The following is a 25,892-nucleotide window of genomic DNA, read 5'->3' as shown; positions in this document are numbered from 1 at the left end:
CCATGTTTTCAGTGTTTAAAAATTGACTCAAAAATTGCAACAATTGTGACTAGGACATTCCTTTAAACCTACATTGGTCAAACAATAGTTGAAAGGAACTTATTAATGACAAATTTAAATCAATTATTAAAGATGAATATAATCCAAGTTTTTTTTAATGGAAATAATTGCAAAGGCAATGAAAGATGCGTGGTTACGATATAGAATTTCACAGCAGGATTCTGGGCGTCAGAACAATTTGCTGTTGAATTTAATTACTGTTTTCATTTTGAGAAGTTCAATAGGTTTTTATCATTTAACATGGGCTCAGTAAATTTTTTTTTCTTTACATCATTCATGCACTGATGTTCATTGAAGGAGCTCCTACCTTTGGAGAATGATTTTAATTTAATGTATGGTCCTTTATTCTGTACCAAGATTAATTAGCAATTGCAACACTAGCAGATACCTGTTTTGCGGAGGTGGACTGTTTACTTGGAAAATACGTCAATGGTGACTTTCGTTCTAGTGTCATACTGCTTTCATTTATTCACCCTGGCAACCTTGAGCAAACAGAAGATAAAACAAAACAGTTCTGCCAAAGGGAAAAAGCCACTTTGTTTCCTATGCTTGACTGAGCTGTTCAGAATCCTCCGGGTTCACGCTGTCTGGATCTGAGCTTAGGCGAAATGTTCGAGGAATGTGCTGAGGCACGTCCTGTGACACCTACTTATGCAAGCTCCAACAATAACAGGAACGCCATTAAAATACAAGACAGACATTGGTCTTTTAACAAGTATATATGTCACGACAGGTTTCAGACAAGAAACAAAAGAAAAATACTACGGATGCTGAAAATCTGAAATAAAAACAGAAAATGCTGGAAACACTCAGCAGGTCAGGCAGTATCTCTGGGGAGAGAAACTGAGTGAAGCCACTTGTCTTCTGATGCAACTGCACCAACTCCTGTCATCTAAAAAATCTGTGCTTCGCGTGTGTCCCTTGTTGAGTACAACACCTGGCAGTTCAGGGAGGAGTGTTTGTTCTGTATATGTATCTGCCAGATCCCTCATAGTTTATTGAGGAAAAGAGGCAGTAATGGCCCAGATTTGTTGTAGCAAGGCATCTAACGGTGTCTGCCATTACTTGGACTTGCTCAACATTCTCGTGGATTCTATCAATGTAATTTCTTTGTCTACACAGACATGCTTAAAATGCTTTTGATTGCATTTGCTAAGGAAACTTCTGGAAGTTATCTGATGAGATTTTTGGTGTGTTCTGGGCCTATATTCACATTTACTAACCAAAATTATTAATAATTATATCATTTAATAAGCTTTGTGTTTTAATGCTGTTATATTTAGGGTTATTTTGACTAGCTTAGGTAGTTTTGAATTATTTTTTGTGATGTATTTACCCCTCTATTTTTAGGTTATTTCCTCACTTCAGAGGGCAAGTGATGACCATTCCCTAGCCTTCACCTATACAACTAAATGTGTGAGAACAGCCCACTGATAAGTCTCTGTTCACTTCAATGATGGGAGTCTTGTGGTTTTGGACACCAGATAAACAAGCTTGCAACAAAAAGGACTTTAATGCCTTTATTATCAGCACTGCAAAATATGGAAATGTATATTTATCCAATTTGCAAACAACAGAGATAATACAGTGGCTTCAAAGCTCCCTTCTTCTGATATCTGTTCTACCAGACAGCAGCTACACTACCTGCATTTATACCCAACTTGTTTATGACAAATTTGATCCCATCTTATTTTAACCACCCTCAAGATCCTTTTGCTTACTGTTTTTCAGCAATTCAGTATTTCCAGGAGTTAATTATACTCTTTGATTGCAGATGTTCCATCTCTAGATATCACATTAATTTTTCTCAGTAATGTCCTCCTTATAATCTAATTCCAGCCACAACCTCCTTTATTCTTTTACAAGTTTAAAAACATAGCAGAAGGTTAAAATAGGTCATTTGAACAATTTTCCATTATATAATATTGCATATTGTATTTATATAGTAACCTTTTTAGGAGTCCTGTTTTCTTATTTGATACATTAGCAGGTTATAAACAGCACCTCTAATTATATTTATTTCTTTTGCTCTTATGAGGAATAAGCTGGCTTCTATTCACTGCTTTCCCGCAGCTTTCTTAAGTTAGGAGAATTAGTGCAGCTATTTCTATTTATATATGTAATATAAGCTTTCCTCTCTATGGGTTCAATTTTGGCCAGGAGTTGCTGTTCTTTTTTGGAGTAACTTGGTTTTTCTGGCGTAACTTAAAAATCCCCTTTTTCCCAATCATTTTGCACCAGCGTAACTGAGTTCGTTACGATTTTTTTAGGTTAGTTTTTTTTCTCAGAAGGGGGCATTATCAGCCACCTACGCCAGTTCTGTCCATTTAGGCAACTTTGGCCAGCTAATAGTTACTCCATTTATACTTAGGTCAGCGTATGTGGCCACTTCAGAAAACCCTTGCGGAGAGTTAAAGAAATCGGCGTAGGTAGGTACATCGGAGGCAGTTCGGTCTGGGATAGGGGCGGGAAGGGAAGCCGAGAGGACCTGCACCTAAACCACCAAGCCTTACAAACTACCAAACCTTGCAAACAAAACCTCAAATGATAGGCTACGTAAAAATGGAAACTCGACGCTGCAAAAAACATTTGCTCAACCTGACGGTATTAAGTGCAACCAGTTCCATAAAGGAAAAAAATATTGCATTCCTCAGCCTTTATCTTAATGCACAAACAAATTAACCAAGATACTCTGTCATAAAACTATAAGGTAAACTCAGTCGCACACTCTCAGCCATGCTCAAAGGGTTTCCTTTGGGTTTTCTTTGAGTACAGCCTAGAAGTCACTCGGCTAGGACTAGGGGCGGACAGGAGAACTGATAGTGCTGCTGCCTGCCGGTGATTTCTGTCCGTTCTCCTGTCCACCCCTAGCCCAACAAAGGAGGCAGAATAAATGCAGAGAACTTTACCTGAAGGAGTCCGTCGCCATGTTTTGAAAGTGAGAGAGACCTACTATTGTTGCAGACTCGCAGTGCTACTGCTCATGCGCGGACATTACCAGTGGACTCCACTGCGCATGTGCAGACGTCCCGGCACAGTTTTCGGCGCAGAATGCTGGCTCCACCCACGACTCGACTGGCCACGCTGCGTGACAGCGGCCAAAGTGGCAACAAAATTTTTCGCCGCACCTCGGAACACAGATAAGCGGCGCAACTCCGGTAAGTGCGCCGAAAAACGGGCTCGGCCAAAATTGAGGCCTATATCATGCACCATTTCCTATGTCAAGAGGATGAGCAAGGCACCATTATCGCACCTCTGCCAATCTGGTTTTGAGCCAGCTCTTTGATCTGTGAAGGTGGCCAGCATTGACTCTTCAGACTTCTCTCTTCCAATGGAAAGCATCTGGCCTCTATCTCCTCTTGATTGAACAAGTGAGATTGAGAATTGGTTTTAGTGAATCGTCCTTTTAACATAGCACATTGGAACATCAATAGAAATTATACTGATAATTTGAAAGAAAAAGTTTGTATTTTGGATGCTGTGGTATAAAACATATGGGAGACCTGTTTGAATGCATTAAATATGCAATTATTTTGCTTTGCTTACAGAGGAACATCCAAAGATGAGATGTGCAACTTGTATATCATGTATTACATGGAAGCTAAGCATGCCAAGCCATACATGTACTGCATGCAAGAAGGTAGTCCTGAATTGTTTAAACATATTCCTCCAGAGGCAAATATTCCAATTCTTGTCAGCCCAGATATGGCTATGCATGGACATCATACAGGTGATTAGATTTTATTAAATGTCAGAGTAACATTCATTTCTAAGCTACGACATAGATATTTTATGCTATAGAAACATTACACTTGGATTATTCTGGATATCAGAGGGATAAATGAAATACATATAGAAAATTTCCACTTTAGAGAGTGAGTGATTCTGGCATTAGTGGTTAATTAATTATGTGTCCCTTAATCATTCAAGGGTGCCTCTCCGACAGGCTTGAATGATTTTGATTTCATTCCTGTTGGAAAATGCTGCTGCTGAGCCACCATTGTACATCTACAGACAAGCTTCAATCTGCCGTACTTATTTGTGACATTTATACATGCCAATTGTCCGCATTGAAGACTGCTAGATTGAATTAATGGGGGTGAAAGAGAAGTGTGCTTGTCTGAACTAAGAAGGTTGGAGGAGAAAAGGTGTCTATAAAAGTAAGGAGTTGGATGGGATACTGTATCTCTGTGTATTGGGTCCAGAGGAGTAGGATGCCTTTATGAATTAGGGTGCTTGGAGGGTTGGATGTGGGAGAATGACTGTTAAGAAAACTTTGGGTAGTGATGGTCTAGATTAAAAATCTATCAATTGTGATTTATAAAAGTGCTTAAAATGAACCAGAGTGGATAATTTCACTCTGCTCCCCTCCTCCCCCAGAAATGCACCATCAATGTTATGCCTTCAACATTTGGATTTCCCCTTCAAGCTTTCATGTACTAATAGTTTATTTTTCCTTCAATACAAGTATAGGAATATTGGTTATAATTACAGCTTAAATTGCTAACCCTCTGTAACCACATTTTCTCATGTTAGAGCTGTTCTTGAATTGTCAGCTTTTCGGGGCTATGTCAGCTTTTTTGCACCAGATCCTACTGAATTGGCTGCCACTATTAGATTGGGATTTGTGGGTACTATTTAGCAGCTGCCCAATCTCCCTCCTATTTAATGACAAGGATGGAATTCTCAGTTGTCTGGAAATAGATACTTATAAAGTTTGCTTTGGTGCTGAGACTTTCCATAATTAATGAAGCTAAAGCTTTGAAAAATAAAATGTGGTATATTGCTATCCCGATACCATGAAATACTAACTGTGTTGTATGAGGTTGTGACCTTTTTTAATTTACAGTTTTTGAGAAGTTTAATCGACATAGATCCAAAAATAAAAACCCCCGTCTCCTGCCGCACTTCAAAAATGAAGTATAAAGGGCCCAAGTTTCCACATGATTCGCGCCTGATTTTTAGGAGCAACTGGTGGAGAACGGACTAGTTTAGAAATCGCAATTCTCCACATTTTTTTTTCTGCAGTTCTAGTCAGGTAGAACAGTTCTAGTTTAGAACAGAATTTTTTCTTCAAAATGGGGCGTGTCTGGCCACTGTCGCCTGATTTGAAAGTTTCCATTTTGAAAATGTACTCCAAACTAAAGTAGAATGGAGCCAATGAAGATTTTTGTAGAACTGAAAAAACCTGTTCTACACATTAAAAAATCAGGCGCAGGTTACAAATTAGGCGTCCAGAACGGGGGGGGGCGGGGAAGGGAACTCATTAAATTCGACAATAAATCCTTATTTATACTTCTACAAATATTATACAAATAAATCCAACCTGAATAAACATTTATAAGCCAAGAAAAGATTAAATAAAGCATCTTCCTACCTGTGTGAAAGTGCTTCAGCCAGGGAGAATTCTGCAGCCGTTCGTGCCGCTGAGCGGGAGGGGGAGAGAGAGAGAGAGGGGGGGGGGGGGAGGGAGAGAGAGAGAGGGGGGGGGGGAGGGAGAGAGAGAGAGGGGGGGGGAGGGAGAGAGAGAGAGAGAGGGGGGGGAGGGAGAGAGAGAGGGGGGGGGAGGGAGAGAGAGAGAGGGGGGGAGGAAGAGGGAGGGGGGGAAGAGAGAGGGGGGGGGGAGGGGAACAGGAGCAGGTTTCGGGTCGGGGCGGGGGGGGGGAGGGAGAGAGAGAGAGGGGGGGGAAGAGAGAGAGGGGAGGGAGGAAGAGGGAGGGGGGGAAGAGAGAGGGGGGGGTCGGGGAACAGGAGCGGGTCTTGGGCCGGGGCGGGGGGGGGGGGGAGCGGGTCTTGGGTCGGGGCGGGGGGGGGGGGGGAGAGCGGGTCTCGGGGCGGGGGGGAGCGGGTCTCGGGGCGGGGGGGGGGAGCGGGTGTCGGGTCGGGTCTGGTCGGCGGGGGGGTGGGGGAGCGAGTGTCTGGTCGGGCGGGGAGCAGGAGCTGGCCGTGGGAGGAGCCTCATTCACGCAGCCCCAGTGAGGCCATTCAGCCAGGGCTAGGGGCTGCGTGCTTCGGGCCCCTCCCACACAGTTTGGCGCCTGGAGCTACTGCACTTGCGTGCCGACTAGCGCGCATGTGCAGAGGTCCCGGCACTGTTTTCAGCGCCGGGACCTGGCTCTGCCCCCCCCACAGCTCGTGCTGGCTGCGCCGAGTACCACAGGACCTGTAAGTAGGTGGAGAATACCGAGGATTTTTTTAGGCGCCGTTTTAGGCGCGAAAAACGGGCGCGCAGCTCGGAGGGGCGCCCGTTTTTTTTCTTGTGGAATCTTGGGCCCAAAGTATCAGGAATAAACAATCCCCTTTCCTGATTTGTTGGAACTTCCTTCAGATCATTCAGATAGCTAGAATGTATCCCAGTGAGATATCCTGAGTTTAGTTTTATCTCACTCTGTTAATTGGTCCTTTTGCTAATTTCAGTTATTTTTAAATGTTTTAATACTTTTGTTTCGACAATATTTATAGCAGTCATGCACACATATGCATGAGATCTTTGGGATTTGTTTGCGTGTGTGCATAAAAACAAATCACAATAATTTTAAAATATGTTTCTCATTAATGTAACCACTAGGTAAAGAGCAGCCAGGTGAAAATGTTATACTCCAGCAACCTAAAAGAGAGGAAGAGGTGGTTCTGGATCAGGGTATGTACAACCATGTACTTTGATAATGAGTATTAAAAGGTAATTTTTTCTCTTGGTCTGTAAATCATTAGGTCAGGCATCAACATCGTTTGTATATGGAATTTATGATGGAACATAAAAAATGTACTGTATGTTTAAATTTATTGGGCCGGATGTCCTGCAAATTCAATGTCAAATCAGGTACAGAAAGTGAAATAAAGATGGAATTAAGAGACAGAAAGAAAAAGTTTTAAAAAATTATTTACATTTTTAAATTTTTTTTTCGTTGCCCTACAATAATGAAAATTTGAAGGAATAAGACTCCACATTTGTAAAAGTTAATTTTCAGTCCCAGAGAGGTTGTTTGGCAGTAATTAAGAATCATCACACCATTAAAAGCGTGCTTACACTGGAATGGACAAGACCTAACTTTTTTTGGCGAGTTTAGTTCATATCTATCACGTAAGTACAGCAACTTCACAGCGTTCCATGTATTTGAATTTTGTGTCAGGCAGCGCGATACTGTTTTGGGAAGCTTTTAGAGGAGCAGGGCATCTCAGACAGCAACTTTCATACTTCTGCGTTTAACTGCATGTGCGGTCACCGGAAGTTGCAGTCCGATTTCCAGATTAAATAATGGTGAGCACTGTTAGCTTCACTGTTACTTTTACAGCAAAATACGGCCCATTATAATAAACAATTGTAATTCTGGTACGTAAAATAGTTTTTTTTTTAATTCCATTCTACTCACTGCAATATTAAATGATGCATATTCATGCTATCATGCTTCATTCCACAAAAAGACTGCGTGCAATCACACCACTGCTGCTCTTTCCAATAAATATTTCATGAGGTTTCAATCAACTGGTCCAGAGCTGTGCAAGTAAAACTCGTTACTTACAATGTGTCCTGAATAGAATTTTTTATCCTCTCTATAACTCGCATTTTATATTCCTAGTCGTATATAATAGAATCTTATAGGGTTCTATTCAACTAATGTAAGAACTTTTGATATTGTGTGTACATAATGTATGAATGCACATTTGGTGGTGATGGTGCCTTAACAAAGAAAAAGGAAAGTATTATTTGAATAGAACAGGGAGAAAGGAGATCACGACAAAGTAATTTGTCTAAAGCCAACTGCACTAACCTTGAGTCCTGTGTACTGCAGATAAGTAGTCAATAGCACCTTTTAAGATAATTGGTGAAGACCCACATTTTTGTGACTATTGCAAGCTGTCATCAGATCTTCAGCTGAAAGTTAAATGTGTAGAGCTGATTCCCTTCCTTTAAATAGTGGGAATTGCAGGATTCCAGGCTTGATGAGGAATGGTGTTGTAGGTTAAGAATGGCAACAGAAAAAAAGCAAGAAGATAGCGGCATATGAGAGATCACATGTTTATATAGAGACCACAAGTCTGTGAGCACCATCCCCAGTGCTATTCTAGAATGGTCATAAATGTAAAATGTACATTTACTCAACTTATTTTAAAGGCAAAATGTTGCCATAATAATCAAAGGATATATTTCAATAGTTTTCTCAAGAACATTTACCAAGTACGTGTACTGTTGTTTTGTGGAGTAACCTGCTTGTAGCATTACAAATTTGCTCCATATGGATGCTGATGTTTTGCTGTTTCCCTGTACGTGACCAGATATTTTGTATTAAACAAGATCCAAAATGCAGATGTATCATATTGATGTTAGTAAGTCTGTGTGTATTTACTTATCTACAGGCACTATAGCATGAATTAGCTGCATTTCCTAAAACAATAAATACTGTATTTCAGTTTTAAAAGGGGTAGATGAAAAAATGATCGACAGTGCTACTTGCAGTATATGTTGAGAATGTAATCAGTCATGTTAGTTTGTGTAATCTATGAACTACAATTACCTTGATGAGCAATTTTTGTAAGCTCTCTTACAAATCTCTCCTCAGATAATTATGACCAATAGTAGTTTCTGCTCAGAAAGTGGAAGAGTCCTCGCAAGGGTGGAGTGTTGGGGTTTTTACTCCATTCCCCAGTACTTTATTGTCCTCCGAGTTGTTAGGGCTAATATTTTGAAATCCAGTACTCTGGATAATGTCCCACATGGGACTGATTTTACTGGGAAACCTCCATAGTGCAGTCAGTCTGCAAACAGAAAGGTGGTAAAATATTGATGTATGCTATTAAAAATCCAGTATTATGTTTCAAGCTGAATTTCACCACAACCGTGCAGAATATTTTGTATAGGCTTAGGCTTGAGAATAAACATCTAAATGAATCATTTTGAGCAATAGGATAACATTTCCTAGTAAATTGAAATTTTTGACTGTTTTGAAAGAGCAAATGGAGAGATTAGGAGAATTTTTTTACAGACATGGTGGAACCAGAATTTGTTGTAGATTGTAAAGGGGGAGTGGATAAAAAGAAAAAAAAATGAAAGGACAAGGAAAAAAGGCAGGGGAATTGCAGAATGGGCCAAATGGTCTCCTGCAAGGTTGGTGTGTCCTTAACCCCCGACTTTACAAAAATGGAGTTGAAACAGCCCTTGACACAGACGTGCTTGTGCCAGCAGCTCAGCAGGTATGTGCATCAAAAAGGTCCCTTCCTTTCCTACTGATTTAAATAGGTTACTGGCACATAATGTTTTTGCTCAGAGCTTGGCCTGTAAGTACTTGGCTTAGGGAGTGTTAAACTAAATGAGGCTGCAGCTCGTTGTTGAAGAACAAATTGTGGCAGTGACAGAGGAGTTGACCAACTGTTCGCACAGATACAGAGAGATGTGGACAGCACTGTTACTTTTAATGCTGAAGGGTTGGAGGTCCTGCTACATGAGTTGCATTGAAGGAAAATGGGCCTATTTGAGGATAAAAACATGTGACCAAGTGAATCAATGTAGTCACCAAGGTCCCTCATATCTGCCTCCAAATTAGGAAGAAGTTTGCTGGTGTCGGGAAGGTAACTGTATTGCTCAATTTTACTAATTTCTTGTCAATCCATCAGCCATGGTGCGAATCTAAATTGTTGCACTCATTCAAAGTACAGGTACCATTTGCTGCATTTTCTTGAAGGTAAAGGTGACAGTGGAGGAAAATCAAACCGGTGCTGAGGTGTCCAGGCCAAGGAGCTTCTCTGATGTTAGAGCATTTCATAAAATTAATGCTACTGCTTCAAATAATGTGGCAATAAAGACTGGCACACAATTAGGGCATCATCTCTACTTCTTGGATAGGACCGCTTGACATGCATAATAATATTGTTGTGGTCAGACATCACTTTGATGTTAATTGAATTCATTGTGTTAATGGTAGGCTGTGAGGTTGATCTGAAGACCTCTTTCTGGTAAATGAATAAATGTTTTCTTTCAGGATCTCCAGTACGGAATTTCAAAACAAAAAAAATCTTCCTCCTCATTTATAATTCATTATATTTGAAAGAAATAAAACTATCCCATTTGTTATCTTCCTTTTCCCCTAATATTAACACTGTAACCTAGTTCATTTAATTTCTACTGTGAATAGATTCTGTTCATAGTCTGTAATTTATTTGGTTTAAAAAAAACTTTTTCAGTTAAAGTATTACAATAAGATTGACATTTTCTAACTGCTATGGAGAATTATGTCACATTCTTTGGAAGCACTGAAATAACATGCTCAAAGTTATGTGCATCTTTAAACCCTGTGTGCATTGCCACAGGACATTCACTAGTATATATATAAAAAGGCTACTCATTTACAGTTTTCACAGAATAATAGAGATGTGGAATTCAATCCAGAACACCAGTAAAACTCCAAGAGTATCATTTAATAAAAATAGAATTTGCTTTATTCTGCCACTATAAATCAGGGCCCTAATGTTCTCATATAGCATAAAGGCTCCTATTGTTATAAGAGAGCCCAACCTCTGACTCACTGTGAGCAAAACCATGGGAGGTCTCCCAGTTAAAAGCAAAAGATGGTGTGCATGGGATCAGATGGTAAAGCCACTTGAGATAACTACTACCTCAGAGCTGCATAGTATCCCCTCCCCGGCTGTCCTTCATCCAACTTACATGACTAGGCTGACAAGAAAAATAAAACACCATATACATGTAGCCACCAGCTACTATGAAAGTTTGAGGTATAGACAAGATGTAAAACAGCACTCATTGGTCACTTTTTATCCTGGCTAGAAGCACTACCAGTTTGAAAGATTACGGTGCACAGTTAGTATATCCCTGTATTAGAATGTGCTGAATGGGCAGAAATCAATAAAGTGTGTTCTTTTGTATACATATTCTCAGTACATGCTGCGACTAATTCATCTGAATCCATATTGAGCTAGACATCAGAGCTATTTGATTCTGCCAAAGTCATATTGGACTCAATTTTCCCCAGTTATCTGTGCCGCTTTTTTGGCCTAAATTTAAAATATCCAAATTTCCCCAAAGTTTGTGCGCTATCATAACTCAGTTAATTACGATTTTTTTAGGTTAATTTTTTTTTTGCGTCATGGGGGCATAAGCTGATGTCTGTGCCAGTTTTTCCAGATTTATGCAAGTTTGGCCAACTTGCATACACCTAGGACGGCGTATGTGACCACTCCCACAAAACCTTCTGGGCACTTAAGAACAATCGGTGCAGAAAGACGCCATTATTTTTATGTTTTGGAGGGAGTCAAGAAGACATTAAATATGCATCATGAAGCTTAATTTTTTGAAACTTAAAACGGAGAAAATTGAAGTCTAATGCAATTATTTAATTTTAGATATTTTTTCAAAGTGCTATGCCACCACCGAACCTTTCCTCACTGGGCTCGAGGGTCGGAGTGTCGGCCGGCAGAATCGCTCCCTCACCCGGACACGGGCTCGGGGCTCGGTTTCAGAAGAGGGGGGTGTGGGAGTGTGGAAACCGAACTGAAACTATGAGAAGGCTTACACTATGCAGCAGCTTCAAAAGAAGCTCTTGGGAGCGGAGTTTGCTGAGCCCCTGTGTCCGGGCGAGGGAGCGATTCTGCCGGCCGACCTTCGAGCCCGGTGAGGAGACGTTCGATCGGTGGTGGGGTGGTACTTTGGAAAAAAATCTAAAATTAAAGAGTTGCATTAGACTTCATTGCCCCAAATGTCCTCATTTGAATGCCTAGCTTCCCATTCTAAGCTATCCTATTGCGCATGCGCAAACCACTGTGTGAGACATACTAGAGCGTCGACATTTGGGAGAGAGAGAGCAGAGAAGCTTTAACTCCTTGTCCTACTGTTTTGAGCTGCTTGCAAAGGTACAATTTAATTATGAGGACAATATTGACAATGCCTTACCTCGTGCAAGCCTTCTGCATGATGGTGCTGCGGAGGAGACGATTGATTCGACGTCATCGCATGAGGAACCTCAGAGCATGTAGGATGATGAACAGGAGCCGTTACCAGCTTTGGATATATCGAGACAGGCGTTCATATCTGCACCTGAGTGATGCAGACTGTGTGAGAAGGCTGCGTTTCCGCAAAGAAGTTGTAACTGAGATCTGTGAGTTAGTAAAAGCAGACCTGCACCCTAGAAGTGTCAGGAGGACTGCTTTGTCAGATGAAGTGAAGGTTACAGCTGCACTTTCATTCTATGCATCTGGATAATCCTAGGCCACAACTGGGGATGTGTGCACCATTTCTCAACATACAACACATATCTGCATTTGGCAGGTCACTGCTGCACTATGTGCCCGGAGGAATGACTACATAAAGTCCCCCATGACCACCCAGGCAATGTGTGACAGGGCTGTGGGCTTCTCCAGGATTGCTGACTTCCCAAAGATACAGGGCTGCATTAATTGTACCCACATCGGCTTGTGAGCAGCTTTGGAGGATTCCGAGATGACAGGAATTGAAAAGGCTTCCACTCTGTTAATGTACAGCTCGTGTGTGACGACATGCATCGCATCATGTCAGTTGATGCAAGATACCCAGGGAGCACCAATGATGTGTTCATCCTACGCGACAGCGTTATATCTGCCATGTTTCAGCAGAGCCAGAAGGGCAGAGCTGGCTACTGGGAGACAAAGGGTACGGCCTCGCCACCTGGCTCATGACACTCCTACATGTAACCCGGACAGAAGCTGAACGGCAATACAACATGTCGCATATTGCGATGCGCAGCATCATAGAGAGGACCATTGGCATATTGAAACAGCATTTCCGATGCTTGGACCATTCCGGAGGCTACTTGCAATACTCCCCTGAGACTATCAGTCTGTTCACTGTTGTGTGCTGCATGCTGCATAACTTAGCCACCATGAGGCAGCAGCAGTTGGTAATAGAAGATTCACCTCAAGTGGCTGATGATGAGGAGAAAGATGTACCTGAACCGGGAGCACAATGGTGGAGGAGGGCAGGCCGTCGTGCCCCTTTAACGATTACTCGAGCCTTACGCCAGCAGCTTATCCTTGAACGCTTTGCTGCCTGGAGGCTCAGTGGCAACTATTCCAAATGGACCATGTTTACTGTGTGGACCTGTTCCGTAGTGTTGTGTTGTGTTTTAATGGAACGAATAATGGAAATGATTCTTTATTAGTACAAAAAGTTGTATTAATAATGGAACAAATAATGGAAATGATTCAATTATAATGTAAAATATATTTTATTCAAAAGTTTAACACTTGTTTGTACTTAACTTGAATAAAAATATTCTTGTGTCAAACTTTAAAGTTTTCAGTTAAGACCACTTGCAAACTTTTAAGATCACTTACAAACTTTATGATCGCTTAAAAACTTTTAAACTTGTAAATTTACATTATTTACACAACAGTAACAACAATAATAATACCAACAACAACAGCAGCAAAGAAAGGCTGCACCCATCCCTCCTCCACCTTTTTCTGCGCTTGGTCTTGGTGACTCTACCCCTGCCCGCAAGCAGTGGCACAGCATTTCTCGTGTTGGTACCAAGCTTATTCTTTCGAGCATCTCAGGTAAAGTACACTTCTTGATGGGGGGGTATGGGCAGGCAGTAATGTGGATGGCCCGGCTTGAGCCTCTTCAGAGGCTGGTCTGGGGATTGGGAGTGGGAGTGGCAATTGATTCCGTCAATGGCCGCGGGGTCTGGGCGTGTCCCCTTATTGCAGCAGCCACCTGCGACATTCCTTCCCTCGTGTGCCCCGACAGTGTCTCAACTGCCTACAACATTCCCTCCCTCATATGCCCGGATGTGTTCCCATTTCTCGTGAGAGTGTTGTTACTTCTCCCGACAGTTCCGATACCTCATCACCCACCCCGCTGATGGTGTCCAGGAGTGATCGCGTAAGGTCAATGCTTTCCGCACTCATTGCCATCATCTGAACCACATCTGTAACATCCTGCACCTCAGGAGAGCGCTGTTGAGCTCTCCTTCCCCTCCTCACCCTGGGTGTGGCTCGCTGCACCCCACTGGGATCCGCAGCCTCGGACAGTGTGAAACCATGGAATGTCCAAACACTCGTACCACTCAGGAAAGGGGCTGGCACCTCAAAGGGCAGCACCAGCACCTCCTCCAGAGTGAGTACAACAGTGGGGGTTTCACCCTCCCCCTCACCCCCATGCTCTTGGTCTGGAAGGTGGGATTGGAAGATGTTCTCTTCAGGCTCGTCCGCGTCTGAATCTTCTTCTGCATCGGCTTCAGCCTTGTCGGGGTTGGCCTCAAGTTCTGCGAAATATAACAGAACAGACAAATGGTTAGCAGCAGAGGTGGGGGCAGAGTGGCATGAGTAGGCTCTCACAGTGCAGGCAGCAGGCTCATTCGAAGGACCACGATGAATGATAGCACACTGCATCAACCGAAGCGTAGCTGACAGAGACATCCCCATGAACTGAAGCATAGCTAGCCCGCACAGTACTTAACATTTAGCAAAGCCAGAATATGGAATTTGCAGGACGTACCCTCTCCCTCGAGTGTGGGCCCAGCTTGTGCAGCGGTGGTTGCTTTTCTCCAGGCAGGACACATCAAAGCAGCGACCCTGTCTTCCAAGGGTGTCAGTCGGTGCAGATTTGCCGGGCCTCCTCCTGTTAGAGTTCTCTCTCTCTTTTGTAGTGTGCCACCTTCCTCTGCAAAGATGAAAATATAACTTTTTAGAGAGGGTGCCTTTCTTCTGGGTGGAACATACAGATGGTCACATTTACAATTGCAATTCCAGTGACTAAATGAAAATGTTACTTACACTAACTACTTGACCAAGGTCCTGCCACTTCTTTTTGCACTGGCATCTGGACCTCGGGGTGGTCACCATTGCACAGTAATCTTCTGCAAGTTGGTTCCAGCGTTTCTTCATTTCTTTGGTGAAACTTTTGTGTGACCTCTGCTGGTGGCCAGCTCGTGCCACCTGGTCTCGTGAGAAATTCTTGGTCCTTGAGCCGTGTTGCATATTGCAGCTCTGATTTTCTTTCCACTGAGAATTAAAATTTTCGCACAGTTCTCACACACAACTGACTCTTGAAAAATGGCCGAATACAGACTGGGAGGTGTACTGGGTATGCACGCCCATAGCAGTCACGTAAAAAAACGTCATTTTTTTTTTTCTCGTGCATGCACAGAAGTTGGGGCATCCTTTTTTCGGTGCAGACATTATGCTCCACCCCCCCCCCCCCCCGAAGCTAAAGGACAGGCTGCGTGGCGCCAATTTTAAAAATTAGAACAGGGAAACTTGCTTGTTTTTTTTGGAGTAGTCGGGGCCCAAAAAAAGGGCATAACTCTTGAAATATGCCAAAAAACGGCATTGGCGAAAATTGAGCCCTACATATGTGGACATTGAGTAGAGAGGGGATTGGTGTCGTCTGTAATAGCTCTTGTGTTGAATAGTCTGGCAACGCTCATAGTTAGGGCTCACATGTCAACATTACCCACCTGAGGTAAGGTCGCACCTATGGCATCATTGTCTTTTGGACAGATGGACATGGGGAAAAATTGGTAAGGAGAACAATTTTAAATAGTACAGTCGAGGTGATTTGGCATCAAACAGCTGGTAGCCATAGAGAATATACTACATTCAGATTATTAACACATGCAAACATGGTTCATTTCTTGGAGGGTTGCTGCATATTCATTAAATGCATCCTGACAAAAAATCAAAGATATAGTGATCCCTTAGGTCAGTATGTTTCAATAGGATCTTGCGGATACATCGTTGGTGGTATTTCTCCAGCGACTTAAGGTGTCTGCTGTACATGGTCCATGTTTCTGAGCCATACAGGAGGGCGGGTATTACTACAGCCCTGTAGACCATGAGCTTGGTGACGGTTTTGAGGGTCTGGTCTTCAAACACTCTTTTCCTCAGGCGGCCGAAGGCTGCACTGGGGCACTGGAGGCAGTGTTGGATCTCGTCGTCAATGCCTGCTCTTGTTGCTAGGAGGCTCCTCTGGGAGGACAGACGCACCAACGTTAGCGTCCTTGACCAGGTCAACATCCCCAGCATTGAAGCACTGACCACACTTGATCAGCTCCGCTGGGCAGGCCACATAGTCCATATGCCAGACACGAGACTCCCAAAGCCAGCGCTCTACTCAGAACTCCTTCACGGCAAACGAGCAAAAGACAGGCAGCGGAATCGTTACAAGGACACCCTCAAAGCCTCCCTGATAAAGTACAACATTCCCACTGACATCTGAGAGTCCCTGGCCAAAGACTGCCCTAAGTGGAGGACGTGCCGAGAGCATGCAGAAATCCGGCTCTGGAAACAGAGTGCAGCAAACCAGTCCCACCCACCCCTTCCCTCAACGACTATCTGTCTCACTTGTGACAAAGACTGTGGTTCTCGTATTGGACTGTACCGCCACCTAAGAACTCATGTTAAGAGTGGAAGCAAGTCTTCCTCGATTCCAAGGGACTGCCTATGATGATGATGGTGATGTTTCAATAGTTCAGAAACCAACAAACCGCACTGTTTATAAACTGATACAAAAGCTGATGGCTGTTGTTACATCAAAATAATGATTTCATTTCACACCTAGACTTAACCCACAGTAATGCCAACTCCCCTGACTTAATCGCGAGTTGCACGAGTTTTTATTTTAAAATTGGCCTACTCGTGATCCAACTGTAAAAAGTAACAGGCCTGGAATTTGCAGCCGGGATAACGGCGAAGCGGCAGCATTCACCGTCATTCCTTGTTTGAAACTGACCGCAAGTTAGGGATTTGGCGCAGGCACATGCGGAAATCCCAAAGTTGCAGTCTATCATTGGCAGTTCCGACACAGGCAGCACTGTGCCCCCCATCTCCCACAGAGTCGGCACTCTGTGTAATCAGTTAAATCATTGAGACTGGCAGAAACTTTGGCTCTTCCACAGTAAGTACGCTGTTAAACTCCCCACTAAAAATTAGACCCAAAGGGATTAGCTGTAACTGGGATTTTAACAGCGTATTGACTGCTATCAAACGTTAACGGCTTGTAAGACTCATTTTAATTTCGGAGTGACTGCTGCCAACAAACCGGAAGCGGTGTCAAAAACCAGACGCTGTAAATCTTTTGTGGTTTAAGTAATAATGTATAATAATAGTCATATTGCATAAATCTGGGGAACTCTGGGGAACTCTCAGTATAATATTGTAGCTTTAATGTATAATCATTTCGCGAGGAGAGGGTTGCAGAGTTTTATTTGTTTGGTGCGCGAAGAGAAAGGAGAAGGAAATTTACTAAAAATCAAAGTTTGCTTAATTTTGCTGGCCCAGATTTTCTTTTCCTGACGTGGTTCTGTTCGCCAGAAATGCATTAAACTCATCATTGATCTTCACCCTTGCCAACAAACATTCACTATTCATTTCACACTTGGGATCATTTAACTTTCAATTTTTGTCAAACTGTGCCTCCAAACTTTCTCCAGATGACATGGTGTCCACGTCATTTTATAAAGTTCCATCCCAATTAGAAAGTAAACAGAGCCTGTACAAAATAAACACTTCCGACATGACTGTGACAGCCTCTTCACGAAGCAATGGACAATCGCTACAAATGAGTTCACAGCATAGTTTCATCCAACAGGCTTTTTTTAAACCACCCAAAAAAAACTCAGACTGCGCATGCGCATCTACTACCAGTTCGTTGGCAGCAGTCGCAACCTTTTAATTTTGTGTGAAATTTGTCCATTTCAATAAAAAATAAAAAAATTTAAGAAACTTTCCAAAACTCTTTTTTAAAGTTTGTCCATCTTTATTTCCGGTTTGCCGTTTCCTCTTGTGCTAGCCTCTCTCTCTCTCTCTCTCTCTCTCTCTCTCTCTCTTTCTCTCTCTCTCTCTCCCTCTCCGTCTCCCTCTCCATCTCTCTATCCCTGACTCCCTCTTTCTCTATGAATCCCTCTATCTGTCGCTCTCTATGTCTGTCAGTCTGTCTCTTTCTCTCTCTCTTTTTTTCTCTATCTGTCCCTCTCTCGATCCAGTTCTTGCCCTATGGGTGAGATTGGGAACCTGTTGCCTGGGTTCATTGGCCATGGACTTGTGTCAAAACAATTCAGCGACACCTCCATACTCCAGTGCACACTGGACATGGTGCCACTCTCCACGCTCCATTTGGTAATGCTTCATTAGTAAATTAAAGCAAATTAATCACGAGACACATGATTTTTAATAAAAATTTATCCCAACTCGCGAAGGGTGGTGATAAGGGGTAGGATATTTATAATGCTTTTGTAAAGCATTTTCAGATGCAGTAATATAGTTTTTGCAATGAACTGTGACCTGTTGGAGATTAAATAAAGCCATTATGAGGTTTATAGACCAAAAAATGCCAACATATGATTTCTTACCAAATCTCACGATTTCTATGAGTTTGTCTCATGATTAATGAGATGGTGGGGTTGGCATTATTGAGCCCACTAATTGATGAATGTATCCAAGTGGTCAACAGAGATTTGATTAGTTGGCATGCTTGCTTGCTTATGTTTGTGAAATATGTAACTGAGACATAAAATGCATTGTGTCAATAAGGAAGTGAATGATGTGCAGTGCCACTGTGCTTCTCGCACTGTTCCTGTATTTTTAAGAAATTCTGCATGGGGAACACCAGTATTTATGCTGCTTCTGGTGGATAGTTATTTTTCTGATTATTTTGTGATAGTGAACAATATGTCATCCGGCATTCCGAATAATGGCTTAGGTTGCTAACTGGGTTTATTTATTCAAATGTTTTTTAATGTTCCAATTTATTGGCTTATGATTGTTTTGGAATCGACATGTAGTTTGACCATTGAATTAATTGGTTTTAATCTATATTTATTGATTTTCCTTCACGGCTTTAGTCAACCATTTTATATTCATTTTGATGCTGGTTATTTTTGGCCACTTTCTTTATTACAGTAATTTTAGCAACATCTTATTCAGCATTTACTTATGTTTATTATGATAAGTTTACAGTGTCACTGTTTTGACCTTTTATTTTTCTGATCTTAGGTGATATTTTTTCCTTTCAGAGCTGCTTCAATGAATTTCTGGAGAGCTTTATTATCTGATTGTCTTACTGGGTTAAAAAAAGTTCTCAATTTTTGGATAATCTCGGTCATATATATTCTTACATACATTTTTCAGTGACGTTGCCTTCTGATATGTTAAGGCAATTTGATGCATGTTGCCTGTTTATATTGGTGCATACAGTTTATATTTTTCTACAATCTTTTAGCTTGATTTGTTGGTATAATACGCCAGCTAAATGTCAGATAATGCAGATAACAAAACAGAGATCCAAACAGACATTGTGGCTTCAATTTCAACTCCTCCCTTCTGCTGGACACCAGGTCAGGGGGCCGTCGGAAGGACTGAGACCTACCCATTCCTTTCCTGCCCCAACCTGACTGACTGGAATTTTAAATTGCAGTTGGTAAGAACAGCCATCCAAACCCGGTAGGGTCCTCTTTAAATATCCATGTTGGGCTGCGATGATTTCATCAGGGCCCTGATCTGCGATTTCAACCTGAAGCCTGAGAGGGAGAGCAGTGGTGACTTCCCCGCCAAGCTAAACCTGCCGGGAGCTGGAACCTCGTATCTCAGTCTTAGCTGGGATCTCTTAATTACAGTATAGCAAAGTTGAAAGGAAAGGCCTTGCACTTATCTCATCCCTTTCACATAATCAGGATGTTGCAAAGCTTCATAGCCAATGAAGTACTTTTGAAGTGTTGTCATTGTTGAAATGTAGGGAACTACAGTAGCCAATTTATTCACAGGAAGGTCCCACAAGCAATAAAGCTATGTTCAAAGTCCAAGGTTGCCATACAGCTTTGCAAGGTTAGATCTTCTGTCACATTCAATATTGTTAACAAATTAACAGATCAAATTTCTTTAGATGGACACCTGATCATTTAGTCAGTGTTTACACATCTGAGCCCCTCTCTCAGCCAGCTACACTTGGAAGCCATAAACCTGACAATGATGTCTCCATAAATATCTTTTTTTAATCTAATGGCTAGGTCTCCAAATTACTTTGATTCATCAATTAGCTAACCAGGCTACTATGTAGTGCCCCAGTCTGTTGTTGATTGGATGTGAGAGTCTTTATGTTGCCAGCTTTTTCTGAGGCCTGGGTTCCCCACAATTGGGCTTTTTAACCATTTGGGCTTTCCCAGAATTCAATAGTGTAGTTCAGAGGCCAACAGTCCTCCACTGAAGATGTTAATTCTTGCTAAAAATGTTGACTTCTTACTGAATTAAATTTTCTTTGATGCAGTCATACTCTAGTGCTCACCCAAGTGGTCATTATTTATGTAGCATCCGAAGCAATGATTGTTATGAGATTATTCACAACGGAGACAGATTCTCAGTGTTTTCTACACACGTGAATTTTCAGCACAAGTCACTGGATAAGATCAGGAGCTTGGCACATAATTCCCTTCCCTATCCCAGGGACACTCAGGCCAGTTGTCATACCTTTCCCCCTCAAGACTGCATGGAATAAGGATTGAACCTGGCGTCTTCCTGGTTTGCATAATGCAACTAATCACTGGATAAATTAGATGAACCTTTAGGTATCCCAACTTTCTGTTACTATCCACAACACCAGTATAGGTGGGCTTCTGGATAACTAGAGCAAAATTGCTTTAACAAATGCTTTTGAAAAACTAAAAACTTGTAAAGGCATGCTCTAATGCAATGAAGGATATATAAGGTCTACAAATTCAACTTTGATTTGTTGGAGGCTTTCTGTAAAATAATGCTTTAACAGGGAAATGTGTGTGTGGAGGGAAAGAAGAGAAGTGGAGATAGAAGAAAAACAATTTTGCTTTGATTGAGCGAAGGTTAATTAGATTATTTCCAGCCCTTTGGAGCTCTAAATTATCGACTGCAGACTAAATTATTTTTGTTTATATAACCTGGTTGCGGTGATCAAAGCTGATTTCATATAGTGCCATAAAGCCAGTAGACAGTGAGAAGATTTTTACCCATCAAACAACTCATTTATAGAGTGCTCCTCACATAAATGTCTGAATATTTTATAGGAGAAGTGGACACAATGGGAAGTGAAAGAAGTTAGAGGGAGGGAAGACCGAAAGCTTGGCCGAAGAGATTAATTTTCAAAAGAATTTTGAAGGTAGCAAAACAAAGTAGTTTTTGAAGAGATTTCCAGAGCACAGGGTTATAGTGCCTGAAAGATTGCACAACTGAATTAGTAATATAGTAACAAAACTCAATGTTTAATAATTGTTTGGTATATTATAATAATCAATTCATAGGTTTATTAATGTGGTACATAGATTTTGTTTTAAATTATGCAAACATCCTTTTGCAATAATTTAAGCCCAGTGCATTTATGCTGAGTGATGACAAATACTGTGCCACAGAAGGGTATACTGAGTTATTGCCTGAGATTCCTCATGTTACTTCCCAGTCTCCATTATGCTGTTAGGTATTACAGCAAGCCAAACATTTTGTATGGTTACAGTTACTGATCTATTGCATAGATTAAGAACATTATTGGTAGTGCTCTCTTGCAAAAGAAAAACAAAAAAAAGGAAAAATTATCTACTGTTCTGTATTCTTGTTTGACCAAACATTACTGATATAACAGTTTCTATTGATTTATAATATACTGATAGTGTTACTTCCTTTGAGGGATTGCATTACAGTCATTAATCTTTCAATGTGGACATTATTGTGCATTCACTTCCGGAGTAGACTGACCGTCACAGTCCAGCTGTTCATTTCTAATCCCTGTTATCAAATAGAGTTGAAGATTTTTTACTGGTTTTCCCCAATCCTAGTTTGATGTATTTTATAATCAAGAATTCTTATAAAATTCTTTTAAGAATAGCATTGTGCCTCTAAAAAATAATTGCCAGTATCTTTTTGTTTTACAGCTCTGTTGTATTGCCTTTAGGAACTTATTAACCTCTTCACATCTTCTTAACTGTTTTTCTCATTACCTCTGTCTTGTTTTCTCTTTTTTCTTGCAATCTCTATACAGGTAACTTTTATGCACTAATTTCCAAGCTCTTAGGAGAAAGAGAAGATGTGGTTCATGTGCATAAGTACAACCCGACACACAAGGCAGAATCAGACCTAGTTGCTGAGATTGCTAATGTGGTGCAAAAGAAGGACCTGGCTTCTGGTCCAAGGGAGTTCTTGGAACTTGATGAAAGGTCTGATCCTGTCCTAGTAAGAGACAGAGTTCACAAATTCCACAGAATAGAGTCCACGCTAAGGCCTGCTGTCAATAGATTACTATCACCTCTGCAGCCTAGACCTCGGGTGGACAGCAGGGAAACTGAACACAATGGAGGTGGGTCAGGTCCTCCGTGAAACTGTGCCATGCCTAATTATAGATTTACTCTATATCATCAAAATCTGAAGGGATTACAAGTTTATTTGGAAAAATAAAAATTTCCATTTTCGATATCAATACTGATCATTAAAGAATTATAATACAAATATTGATCAAACACAAGTACATTTTCTGCCAGGTATTATAATACTTGTACAGCAGCGCTGCACAATAACAAATTGCAGCTAACTTGTAATTTGAAACAAGTTAGGTATTTTTGCAGTTCTAATATTTTTAGCGATGACTTGCAATGTTTATGAAATATTTAACAATTGCTCCAAACGCATTGTCTGTGATATATGTGCTTCAACAGTTTTGAAAGATTTATATGTGCAGAGCAGTATGTATGAAATATAATACCTTTTTAGAGCTGTCTAAATCTATAATGTAGTCATTTCATTTGCACAAATATGTGGACTTCATAGCTATTGGTATACAGGTTGAGCGTCCGAAATCCAGAGTTCCAAAATTCGGAATCCAGACACCGGGCCGATCCGTGGTGGGGTCATCGGGAAACCGGAAAATGTTCCGAAATCCAGACTCCCCCCCCCCCCCCATCTCCGCGGCCCCGGCCCGATCTCGCGCTGACCTGACCTCGGCCCAGCCCTCGACGCCGCGACTTCACCCGCCCTGGTCCTCGGCGGCCCAACCTCACCCGCCCTGGCCCCAGATCCCCCCTCTCCCCCCTCTTCCCCTTCTCCCCCCTCTTCCCCTTCTCCCCCTCTTCCCCCTCTTCCCCCTCTTCCCCTTCTCCCCCCTCTTCCCCCTTTTCCCCTTCTCCCCCCTCTTCCCCCTCTTCCCCTTCTCCCCCCTCTTCCCCCTCTTCCCCTTCTCCCCCTCTTCCCCCTCTTCCCCCTCTTCCCCTTCTCCCCCCTCTTCCCCCTCTTCCCCTTCTCCCCCCCTCTCCCCCCTCTCCCCCCTCTCCCCCCTCTTCCCCCTCTTCCCCCTCTCCCCCCTCTTCCCCTTCTCCCCCCTCTGCCCCTTCTCCCCCCTCTTCCCCTTCTCCCCCCTCTTCCCCTTCTCCCCCCTCTTCCCCTTCTCCCCCCTCTTCCCCTTCTCCCCCCCTCTTCCCCCCCTCTCCCTCCTCTTCCCCCCCTCTCCCTCCTCTTCCCCCTCTCCCACCTCTTCCCCCTCTTCCCCTTCTCCCCCCCTCTTCCCCCTCTTCCCCCTCTTCCCCCTCTCCCACCCTCTTCCCCCTCTCCCACCTCTTCCCCCTCTCCTCCCTCTTCCCCTTCTCCCCCCCTTCTCCCCCCTCTTCCCCTTCTCCCCCCTCTTCCCCTTCTCCCCCCTCTTCCCCTTCTCTCCCCCCTTCTCCCCCCCTTCTTCCCCCTCTTCCCCTTCTCCCCCCTCTTCCCCTCTTCCCCTTCTCGCCCCCTTCTCCCTCCCTTCTCTCCCCTCTTCCCCTTCTCCCCCCTCTTCCCCTTACCTCGGCTGCCAGACCCCACCTATCTCGACCCAGGCAAAGACGTTCCAAAATCCGGAAATACACGGAATCTGGAACGGCCTCGGTCCTGAGGTTTCCAGATTTCGGACGCTCAACCTGTACTCACTTATTCCCTTCAGATTTCTATGGAAGCTAGTTTAATGGTGTCAGAGCTTGTGATGTGTTGTGGCTTCTGCCATATTGATTATGTTCAGTAATGCTTGCTAATCTGGCTGTTGCAGCATGTAAAAATATTCTTTAAACATGACTAATATGTATGCACAGCAATGAAACAGTACCGCTCTGCAGAATGCTGGTTTCTTGCATGGCATTGTTTGATGACTTTATGAAATTTTGCCGAGAAGGTTCATTCATATTTGTTAAACGGACATTTTATCATAAGGTATTATCAAATATATATCATATAAATATGATTCTGTCTAAATATCTCATGACCTGTGATTAAAATGTTTAAAAAAAACACTTTGCAACCCAACTGTTATTTTATGTGAAAAGCATTCAAGGTTAGACAAAGCTTAATCTGCAGCAATCTTTTTGTAAACAAAAATGTCCAAAACAGCTGTTATACCAAGGTCAGCCCAGTGATGCAAAGTATGGATATGCACTAATGTGTTGTTGGAGTGGGACAAGAGAGTTCTCAGTCTCAGCTGAGTCACCTGGTGGAGGCAGCAAGTGGAAGTAAACTGCTTTCTCAGGGAAAACTGGACAACAGTTCATCCTATATTATCTTGTGCATCTCTTGCTGAATGGTAATGAGGGGCTGTATGGCCTACTCCTGCTCCTCGTTCTTGTGTACAGGATCTAATGGCGAGAAACATTTAAGCTGCTCACAAGCTCAACCAGGAAATGTTGAATGATAGTGATCTAAGGAAGCTAAATTAACTTTAAAAAACATTGTACAGCTATTTTGACAACACTTAAATTACTGTCCTATCTGAATTCAGATATTTTCACAACTTGTACAAGTGCTGTCCATTAGTTATGATGATGTAGTACAATTTTTAGGTCTATTACTAAACAACTGATTAATAGATGTTTTCATATCAGAATTTTGGTTCATTGCTATAATTTCATTTGTGATTATTCTACTGTATAGATTAGTACTAAGCCACTAAATCTTGCATTTTGGCTCTTCCTGCTTAATGGGACATCTCATTGGTATGCCAAAACAAATTAAAAGTCTTAAGTAATCAAAAAGAAAGGCAGCTAATCACAGTATATGACACTGTAAAATCTACGCTGATTCCAGCTTAAATTTACTGTGAGCCATCAGAATGAGAGCCAGGATTTCCCCCTCAATTACTAAAGATTACAGATTCAGTCTGAGGCAATTTTCCGAGGCCCTTCTGTTGCAAGGATGGGATGGATATTCGGCTTGGCATTGGATGTGCCAGGCCCTGACTTCCTCAGCAATTTCCATAGGGTCTTGTTTGGGGTGGACCCTCTGGCCATCAGGCCTGGAGTATTTATCGTCCCTCTTTATAAATGGAGATCATGAGGCACTGCAAACATCTTTCTGGAGATTCTCTGGCATTCTGTTTCTTTGCACCTCTGCCCCCTCATCTGGAGCTAACCCCACACACCAGAATTTCTGACATCCCAGGTGGGGATCCAAGATGCGCCCCTAGTGATGCGGGCACATGATCAGAATATTGAAGTTAGGTGATCTTGTCCTGACCCTGCATACTTTGGAACAGTGCCAGAAGTCACGGGTGGGCGCACCTTGGCACTTATGTTGAGATGTTGGCACAGCTTTATTTTTGCGGGTTTTTTATGATACCATGCAGTTTTGAGATAGATGTGGCTATAATTTCCAGATCAGCAAGTTGAGTGGGATGCATCATATTGATAATACCTATTTAAGGAAAAGACTGAAGACAAGCCCCTGCAGTAGCTTTATCCTCAAATTCAGTGAAGAAATGCATTTGTTTATATCTACCTATACTATTGATTAATTCAGGAATGTACAATTGTAGAAATCCTAACACTTGTGCCCCTTTGGCCAGTGATATCCACACCCTGCCTCTTGTGTGATATTTTGTTGCTTCAGTC

The 25,892-nt window shown here is 42.3% G+C and overlaps 1 protein-coding gene across 4 annotated transcripts in view; it reads left to right on the top strand.

Annotated features, from left to right (window-relative positions):
• Positions 1-25,892, top strand: part of pam (peptidylglycine alpha-amidating monooxygenase) — a 398,693-nt gene that overhangs the window by 318,063 nt on the left and 54,738 nt on the right. For 3 of the 4 annotated variants that reach the window (XM_070884245.1, XM_070884252.1, XM_070884260.1), the window contains 3 exons: positions 3,609-3,790; positions 6,629-6,700; positions 22,040-22,354. In XM_070884245.1, coding sequence (XP_070740346.1) covers positions 3,609-3,790; positions 6,629-6,700; positions 22,040-22,354 — 569 coding nt within the window. The remainder of the gene's footprint in view (positions 1-3,608; positions 3,791-6,628; positions 6,701-22,039; positions 22,355-25,892) is intronic. The other variant, XM_070884267.1, reaches the window with a different exon arrangement.

Source organism: Pristiophorus japonicus, chromosome 1 (assembly GCF_044704955.1).
Source record: "Pristiophorus japonicus isolate sPriJap1 chromosome 1, sPriJap1.hap1, whole genome shotgun sequence".
NCBI classification, from domain to species: Eukaryota; Metazoa; Chordata; class Chondrichthyes; family Pristiophoridae; genus Pristiophorus; species Pristiophorus japonicus.
Note: the sequence above shows the minus strand (reverse complement) of the source record. Positions and strands in the feature narration are given on the sequence as shown.